Below are 9,653 nucleotides of genomic sequence, written 5' to 3'. Positions count from 1 at the left end.
GAGCCTGCGTACAAGTATTCAAGTTTTGCTCTGCAAAGGAGACGAGTTTATGGCGATATGCTTTCGTGTGTATTCCATGTATTTCCATGCTTATCTTTGCATCCCTGGTATCCACAGAATAGCTAGCAAAGATACACAATGAGAATGTAAGTATACAAAGCCACTGAATTTGAAATCGGTTCAGTGGCTTGCACAGACTGAAGCTTATAAACCTTTTGTTAAAAACCCATGAAGACACAGAAATCTCACTTCCAAGTCTTGCTTAGAAACCATAAGGCATGAAGGAGATCATTTTTCTCCCACTGTGTAGCAGTGTGTTCAGAGTCTTTTTTCCCCACCCCTCACTCTTAACAGTCAAAGACACGTTCACAACCCACACACTCGCAGCGTCTGGTCTGGCGGAGAGCCATTTTTAAAGCACTGACAAGTCGTGGCAGGACTTGGATTTGGCCTTAAACGCCATCTTCTTATTGTTCTTTGCCACAATTCTGCCAAGGAACCGCTTCGCCTTCTTACTGATGCTCTCCCTTCTCTTGGTGTTGGCCATCCGTCGGGCGTTGTCTTCTTTGCTGTCTTTGCGGAGACGGATTTGCCGAATGATGCCCTCGAAGAGGTCCTTGACGTTGTGATGCAGAGCGGCCGAGGTCTCGATGAACTTACAGTCAAAGACGACGGCACAGGCCCGTCCCTCTGTAGGGCAGAAGGAGGGCACCAAATTAACTAAAACAATAGCGGTGGAGAGCACCACACACCCTCTGCTCCCAAATACTGATGGAAACAGGACAATAGGCTAAGAGTCAGAAGCCACAAGACAGAAGATCATAGGAACATAGGAAGCCGCCTTATACTGAGTCAGACAAGCTGGAGGGGGTTTAGAGGAGGGCAACAAGGATGATCAGGGGTCTGGAAACAAAGTGAGGAGAGACTGAAAGAACTGGGCATGTCTAGCCTTGAGAAGAGAAGGCTGAAGGGGCTTTCCCACACTAGAGACCTTTAAGTTGCAGCTGGACAACCATCTGTCAGGTATGCTTTAAAGTGGATTCCTGCACTGAGCAGGGGGTTGGACTCGATGGCCTTATAGGCCCCTCCCAACTCAGTGATTCTGATTCTGAGACCCTTGGTCCATCTAGCCCAATATTGTCGACACTGACTGGCAGCAGCTCTCCAGGGCTTCAGGCAGGATTCTGTCCTGGCCACACCTGGAAATGCCAAGGTTGAATCTGTCGCTCTGAGCCCTCTCCCAAAGCAAGAGGTCAGGCAAGCAGGCTGAGGAAGAGAGCTCAGAGAGAGGGAGGAGGTGGGTGGGTTCTCCATTAAGGCCGCCCACCTGCCTGCCCACTCTCTCACTGTGAGGACTTTCCCAGAGCAAAAGATGGGGCAGGCAGCTGCTCCAGAGGGACCACCCACCTGCCTGCTCTCTCACACTGGGAGAGTGCCCTGGATGAGAGAGGTGCCCAGGCCCAAATTTGGTGCTTTGAGGGCTCCTTCCTCCAAGTGAAGCATTACAAGGTGGCCCCGGAGATTGCTTGTGTAGTCACCTCACAATTTATTGTTTATTTATTTCATTTATATCCCACCATTTTTCCTCCAAGGAACCCAAGGCGGCACACATAATACTCCTCCTTCTCTCCATTTTATCCTCACAACAACAACCCTGTGGGGTGGGTAGGGCTGAGAGTCTGTCAATGGCCCAAAGTCACCCAGTGGGTTTCCATGGCCGAGTGGGGACTAGAACCCGGATCTCCCGACTCCCAGTCCAACACCTTAGCCACTACACCACACTGGCCCAAATGCCTGGCTTTGGGGAAGGACCCCTCAAAGCACACCCGATCTCTCATTTTGGTGGGGTGAATAATGGGGAGTGGGCAGGTGGGGGTGGCAGTGGGCATCCTCTTCCCTCAGGCAGCGGGACATCTGGCACCACTACTACCAAAATTCTACTATTCTAGTACTAGGGGAGAGAAAGAAAAGATTCACTATGCATTTTCTCTATGCTGTCTTCTCCCTTATTTCTTGTTGCTTTTTCCATCCCTTACAAATTTAGTCAAGGAATTGTCTGGGTGGACACTTCTTCCCATAACATTGATCTGACTCTGCGTTTAAATCCAGCCCTTCTATTTCCTCCCCCTCCGTCACCGCCCCATCTCTAGGCTCCTCCCAAAGTGTCACAGCTTAAGTAGAGGGGAAAAGGCAATCACTCAGGGTGTGGAACATGTGCTTGGCATGTAAAAGATCTCAGCCCCCCTCCCTCGTATATCCAGGTAAGGCTGAGAAAGATTTCTGCCTGAAACCTTGGAGAGCCCATGCTGTCCACTGTCAACGATACTCGGCTAGATGCATGGGCCCATGGCGTGACTCAGTAGAAGAGAGCATCCTAAAACCTTTTCTGAACCACCCTCCCTATCCTGCTCCTACACTACAGTCAGATCTACACCAAGCAGGATATGACACTTTGAAAACAGTTTGAAAACAGTATATGGAGTGTGTCCTGGGCCCCAACAGTTATCACTACTGTTATAAACTGTTTTAAAGCACTCATGTAGATCCTGCCTACCACCTATTTCTATACTGGCAAAGAGGCTGGGTCAGCAGTGACATCCACCAGGACCAATGGGAAAGTCAGTGCATCCTGGCGCATGGCTTCTCTTGAAGCATTTTTGTAATGCCTATTAAGACTGGACACCTTTGGTGGTGGGATTTCACAGGAAGGTGGGAGGTCCCCCAAGCTGTGTCGGTAGTTTATAGTGCTTCGAGAAACTTAGATACTGCCACAGATAATGTGAACAAATTGAAATTGAGCCAAAGGGTCCCTGTTTTGCCACTTTTGCCAACCCCGTTGCACACGCCCAAATCGTGATTCAGCCCTTTATCCAGTCTACATCAGTTAATTTGATGACAAAGAGCTGGTTGGCTTCTCTACACTGGACTGGCAGTTGAGCATATGAACCAGCTGCCAAGCACTATGTTTGTACGGATTTTGCCTGGTGTGAGATCTAGGAAGGCTCTTTGGCACATGCAAGGCATTACTTGATCCTGCAGCTGAACAGTGGAGCCATGCATGTGTGGACCAGGTCAAACAGTGCAGAACCAGAGTTTCTGGTGGAATCTTTGCTTTTTTCCCCCCTGTAGCTGTTCTGATTTGTTTTGCCCCAGTTCTGCTGCAGAGACAAATGCATCGCTCAACAATTTAGCGCACTGATTTAGGAACCACAAATCACTATCAACAGAGCCTCACTAACTCCAAACAAAGTGTGCCCAATACTTGAGCTTATAGTAGGGTAATTAATGCCTCTTACCGTCCACGGAGACTTCCCGTGATCGGACCAGGTCGCTTTTGTTTCCTACAAGAATGATGGGGATGTCTTCCGTTTGCCTCGCCCTTCGTAGCTGGATTCTCAGCTCAGAAGCTTTCTCAAAGCTCACTTTGTCCGTCACTGAGTACACGATAATATAAGCATCCCCCATTTTCATACAGTGGTTTTGAAGCCATTGGCTATCATCCTAAATTTAAAAATAGGGAATAAAGAAGTGTAGGAGCAAGTTAACACTGGGTTAGGCGTTCTTGACTTTTAGACCTTCCATTTTAAAAAAGGGTGCAAAATCCTATGTATGTTTAGACAGAAAAAATGTCCTACAACTTCCATCATTCCCCAGCCAGCATGAGTAGCTGTGGAACGCTGGGAGTTGTAGGACTTTTCATTGTCTTAGCATGTATAGGATTGCAACATTAAATGCTTTTTAGAGCTTTGCACCACTGTTATCTTCTGCTGCTCAGTGAGTCAAGTTCTTGCATTTAAGGCATGAATTAAGTGTCAACTTCTTATTCTCACTTAATGAGCAAGCTGCTGGCCAATGGGCCCAGGTGATGAGCAGTATTTGCTCATTTGAGCAGCTACATAATAGCAGGTTTAAAGCTTCTACAGCCTAACTTCACTTGGACTGCAATCCTATGCTTATTTACCTGGGAGTAAGCCCCATTAAACTCAATGCTCCTTACTTCCAAGGAGATACACACAAGATTGTGATGCTAAGCTCTGGAAGAATCCATCCCAATGTTGTTCTCAAAACATACTATTAAGTTTAGAATTTGGGCTGTAATTGAGTTGGTTTTATTTATTGATAAATCACCTTTTACTGCAAATGCCAGTAATCAATCCAAGAGTGTGTGGATATATGCAGTCCTATGCACATTTATCTGGGAGTAAACCCCATGAACTCAGTGGGGATTACTTCTCAGCAAACACACCTGGGATCAGGCTGCATAGGAGTTTTATTGCTATGAAGTTTAAGGCACAATCCTATGTATGTTTAAACAGAAAAAAGTCCTACAACTTTCAGCATTCCCCAGCCACCATGGCTGGTTGATGTGGGAGTTGTAGGACTTTTTTCAGTCTAAATATGCATAAAGACTTTTTTCTGTCTAAAAATACATAGGATTGTGTCCTTAAAATATTACCAGTTGAAACAGGATGCTAGTGAACTCAATGAAGCCAAGTGCTAGAAAACAGTGACATCAATATGGCCTTGTAGGCCCCTTCCAACTCTGCTATTCTATGATTCTATGAATATGCTTGGATGCCAGTAATCACCAACGAAAGAAAACATTTTGGGCTATGAAATGGAATACAAGTGTACATGAGATATTTAAACAAGTAACACCTTACCTGCTCCCATATGTCAAACACCACAAGAGAGGCCTCTTCGCCATCCACTATAATAGATCTGTCATATGTATTGCCTGTAGGAGAAATTTAAAAAGCCATATTAGAACAGTTTTCCCCCCCACTATGGGCGTCATCACATGGGGGGAATATTGGGGTTCCTTCACTTCTCTACCTGCACATTTGTCCCTCATTACTTCCTCTTTCAAAAGAGGAAGTAAACAATGTGTGCATGGCCCATTCAGTGGGCCATTTTGATCCCACTGCTTCTCCTGCACACAGTGGGGAATAGCAGCAAGTTCCATCTCAAAAAACAAATCGGACTTACTGGGGCATTTTTTGTCATGCAAAGAAGGCTAGAAGGGGTGGGAAGTGTGCGGGACGTAGACGACATCATAAGAGGGACCTGTGAAAATCTTGAGTGCCCAGCAATGAGCGTGCAATAAAACACTTGTCTGATGATGCCCTATGACATTGATTGTAAACTATGTTAAGAAATAGATGTGTTGGGCTGCATTTTTCAGCATCCCCACAGCCTGAGTGATCCTAAATATATATATACATGCAGTATGATCTTAAACACGTTCACTTAGAAGCAAGTCTACGTAACAGGGCATATGACTGCTTTCTTAGAGAAACTTGTTTTATTTCAAAATCCTGGAACTCGTTTCAAAGCATACATGTCTTGGGGTGGGATACCAAGTCACTTGAAATATAAAATGTATCAGCTTAACTGGGTTGTTAAGCTAAGCACCACCTGAACAAACGAGAGATGGAGATGGAACTCCTAATCTAGAATATAAACAAAGCAACAGCTGTTACCCTTGTATAGCTTCCAATTATTTTCCCCTTCCAAATCTACTGTTGTACAAACAGTTCCAGTACAGAGATTGAAGGAAAAATAAACGGAAGGAATGTAATGCAAGCTACGATTTTAAAATGTTTTTGTTTTTACTCAAGTTTGGACTGGGATGGGGGTTTTCAATTGCCCAAGCCAAAAATAGCATGGGTGTTGCCCAAATATATACCACCTTGTTTCTTATACTTAGATTCAACAAACAAAATTTGAGCTTCTCTGTCTATTTTCTCTCCCAATAAGATAAAAAGTACATCTTTATGTCTACACTAGGTGAGATTGGGTAAGTGACAGTTTTAATACAAACATCCCAACTGTTCAGGTACTTATAAATTAATTAGAACCCCAAAGAATCTCTCTAAAAATAATAATTAAGCATCATTGGAGGAAAAAGAAATGCTATAAAAACCCACAAGACATTCTAGTAGTTCTAGGTAAGAACTACAAATAGTGTCACTAAACTAGATTTATTTACATGAACTTTTTATTGTTAACATCACTTCCATGGATATTTGTCTCCAGGAAAACCATGTTTTGTATTTGGAGTGCAAATTTTGTGTTGAAGTTTATTTATTCCAGGAGGCAGAAAACTGCAACCTGTATCAAATCTGAATCCTTTCCTCCCTCACTTTTTTTTAGAAGGTCTCTGTTTTAGCCTCACAACAATTCCAAGAAATAGACTAGGCTGAGAAATGACAACCCTGGACAGGTCACTCAGTGAGACTGTTCACCAACAGGGGATTTAATTTTTATTACTGGTTTGCCTCAAAAACAGGGCAATTCAGCACTTGAGTTTTGCAACAGGGCCAGAGAAATAACACCTCAATATTATATGCAGTTACTTTGACTACACCCAACTGTCTAAAGTGGGGGAAATTGAGGGTAAGCAACTTAGTGCGCTCCAGCTGTTTTGTCCTGCAGCATCCATAATCCATAATCATTGGCCATGCAGGGCTAGGGTTTATGGGAACTGTAGTCCAAAACACCTGGAAGGCACCATGATGCCTACTCCTTGAGACCCTAACCTGTACTTTAGAAGCCCTTGCTTGCTGGGTGATGGAAAGGTAGGGGGAAGCACTCTACACATGCACAAAGTCATCATTTCCTTAAGATGCTAGTTCCAGAACAGTCCACCTGTTCTGACCGGCCACAGCAATCCAAGATCTCCAGAAGAATCTGACACAGAGGTGTGCAGAAATGCTTTGCAACAAATCCATATGCGGGATGTTTTACATCTCGCTGGTTGTCGTCCTGTTTAAGCTGCCTTGGAAGTCATGCGTGTCTCCAGATATTGTTGGACTACAACCCCCAGCAGCCCCCAGCACAGCCAAACAAGGATGATGGGAGATGGAATCCAACAGCATCTGGACTGGGACTCAGGAGAACCAAGTTCTATTATTATTATTTATTTATTTATATAGCACCAACAATGTCCTTTGTACAACAATGTACAAAGTTCTAGTCTCCCGCACAGCCATGAAGCTCGCTGGGTAACTTGGGACTCTCAGCTTAACCTGCCTCACAGGGCTGTTATGAGGATACAAAGGAGAGGAGCACCATGGAAGCCACCTTGGGTTCGTTGGAAGAGGAAAGGAGGCCAGATATGTCATAATAATAATGATTATCACTTCCAAATTTGCATCCATAGATCTCAATTAGCATATGCAAATCTGTGTCCTTTGGGAGCGGGTGTTAATACATAAGTGGCCATCGTAGACTTGAATGTGTCAATTGGGGCACTGGGCTTTGGGGTCTCTCTATGCTCCACAGTATTATTCTTTTCATTTCTGCCCACTTTCTTCGAGGTCCATAAGGTAAAACTTTGAATTCCATGGCCCCTTATAAATTCAATGCACCTCATTTCATGATGGGCACCACAAAAGGAAGTGTAAATATATATCATGTGGTGTAGTGATTAGAGTGTTGGACTGGGAGTCGGGAGATCCGGGTTCTAGTTCCCACTGGGCCATGGAAGCTCACTGGGTGACTTTGGACCAGGACCAGACTCTCAGCCTAATCTACCTCTCAGGATTGTTGTGAAAGTAAAATGCAGAGGAGGAGGGTCATGCAAGCCGCCTTGGGTTCCTTGCAGGAGGAAAAAAGGTGGGATATAAATGTAATAAATAAATAAATAAATAAATTGCCGACTCCTTTTCCCCATCACCCGAGAGACAGAACCTGTTTGCTTCCCGCAGCGCAGCAGCGTGCATGCGCTTCTCCGCCCCGCCGCCGGCTGCCCTTTTCAGCCTCGCTCACTCACTCACCGGCCTCTTCCGCATCGGGGCAATCCTCGACGCCGCCGAAGATGCGGGCCAGGCTGGTCTTGCCCACGCCGTGCTCGCCCAGCAGGATGACTTTGTAGAGATTGATGTCCGAGTCGCTGCCCGAGGAGATGACGGAGTCGGAGGAGCCGTCGGACGCCCAGCCCTGCCGGTTCGCCTCCTCCTCGCCCGGGCTGTAGGAGGTGCAGCGCACCAGGCTGGAGAGCTCCCCGCGGGGCGACGGCGGCAGCGAGGCCTGCAGCTCCCGCTCGTCCACCGGCATGCTCCGCCGGTGCAGGTGCTGCTGCTGCTGCTGGTGCATGGCGAAGGGCATGCTGCCGCGCCGCTTGTCCAGGTACCTCAACTTGTCGCCGCGGTTCAGGGTCATGGGGCCGGCCTGGCGGGAGCCAAGGGGGAAAGAGTTCTTAGCGCATTCACACGAGACGTCCACGACTCCAGAAGAACCCGCGTCCGGGCTTTCGAGTCATGCGTCTTTGACCTGGCCGGTACAAAGAGGCAGGCATGCAGGAGGAGTGCAACGCTCTTCCACTCCGAATTGAATCCGGAGTAGCCACCCCCACACCCCAATGCCATCATAAGTCACACGGGGGGGAGGCACCCTGCATAAGTGCAAGGTTCTTCCACTCCGAATTGAATCCAGAGTAGCCACCCCCACACCCTGATGCCATCATAAGTTACACGGGGGGCGGGGAGGCACCGTGCATAAGTGCAAGTTTCTTCCACTCCGAATTGAATCCGGAGTAGCCACCCCCACACTCCAATGCCATCATAAGTTACACGGGGGGGGGGGAGGCACCGTGCATAAGTGCAAGGTTCTTCCACTCCGAATTGAATCCGGAGTAGCCACCCCCACACCCCAATACCATCATAAGTCACACGGGGGGGGGGGGGGAGACACCATGCATAAGTGCAAGGTTCTTCCACTCTGAATTGAATCCGGAGTAGCCACCCCCACACCCCAATGCCATCATAAGTTACACGGGGGGGGGCACCGTGCATAAGTGCAAGGTTCTTCCACTCCGAATTGAATCCGGAGTAGCCACCCCCACCCCACATCGTAAGTCACACAGCCACAACTAACAAATGTGTGGGCACATAGCCATGCAAAGAAAAAGGTGTTGAGGAGGGGGAGCGGGGTGTCCTTCACTCCTCAATAGGCAAGATTACAAGAGGGGCAGGGCAGTGCGTGTGTACCCAAAATCACACCGTTCTGCTCCAGGTCAGGCCATCTCCCGAAGCGGCGCCCACAAGGTCCAAGCCACTAATCCGGATCAGAGTTCCGACCCTCCCCGCGACGCAATGAGAGAAAGTGGGGGAAGGAAGGCGCCCTCGAAGCCCCCCCCCCCCCATTGCACACGCTTTAAATCGCGCACACAGCCGCAGCAGACCGAATTCTGTCAACGACAACCCCCTCCGAAAGGTCCTGGAGAGAACGGACCCGGGACATATCCGATCCTCTTGCCTCCTTCCCAATTGCTAAGCCGTCGAAACAAGCGCGTCTCGTCCCCGTCCCCCGATTCCCAAAGTTGCCCCACATTAACAACTACGCGTGCAAAAGCAAGCTTACCTCGGAAAGGCTGCGTACAGCGGAACTGGGACTTCGCGAAGCGCCCGCGACTCACTTTCCTTGCGGCTACTCAGCTTCTACTCCGCGCGTCACCAATAAAAAACCTTCCCAACTCCTCTTACCTTCCCGGCGCTTCTCGCTTGTATTTATAAGGCTTCTGCTGGCCCGGCTCCTCCTCGCATTGTGACGTCAGCATGAACCACAGGCCAACCAGGTTCTGAATTAGAATCCCTGCCCTCCCCTCCCCCCCCCCACTGCCTGGAAAATGGGAGTGGGGGGAGTGCGGG

At 47.8% G+C, this 9,653-nt stretch overlaps 1 protein-coding gene across 1 annotated transcript; it reads right to left on the bottom strand.

Moving 5' to 3' along the window:
* Window positions 1-331: 331 nt before the first annotated feature.
* Window positions 332-9,422, bottom strand: RRAD (RRAD, Ras related glycolysis inhibitor and calcium channel regulator). The gene is made up of 5 exons (XM_063141007.1): window positions 9,367-9,422; window positions 7,782-8,175; window positions 4,665-4,738; window positions 3,297-3,501; window positions 332-690 (listed from the first exon to the last, which is right to left on the bottom strand). The coding sequence occupies exons 2-5, from the start codon at window positions 8,164-8,166 to the stop codon at window positions 413-415; spliced, it is 942 nt and encodes a 313-aa protein (XP_062997077.1). The 5' UTR covers window positions 8,167-8,175; window positions 9,367-9,422; the 3' UTR covers window positions 332-412.
* Between the last annotated feature and the right edge of the window lie 231 nt (window positions 9,423-9,653).

Source organism: Elgaria multicarinata, chromosome 14 (genome assembly GCF_023053635.1).
Source record: "Elgaria multicarinata webbii isolate HBS135686 ecotype San Diego chromosome 14, rElgMul1.1.pri, whole genome shotgun sequence".
NCBI lineage: Eukaryota > Metazoa > Chordata > Lepidosauria > Squamata > Anguidae > Elgaria > Elgaria multicarinata.
This window is presented reverse-complemented; position numbering and strand designations above follow the sequence as displayed.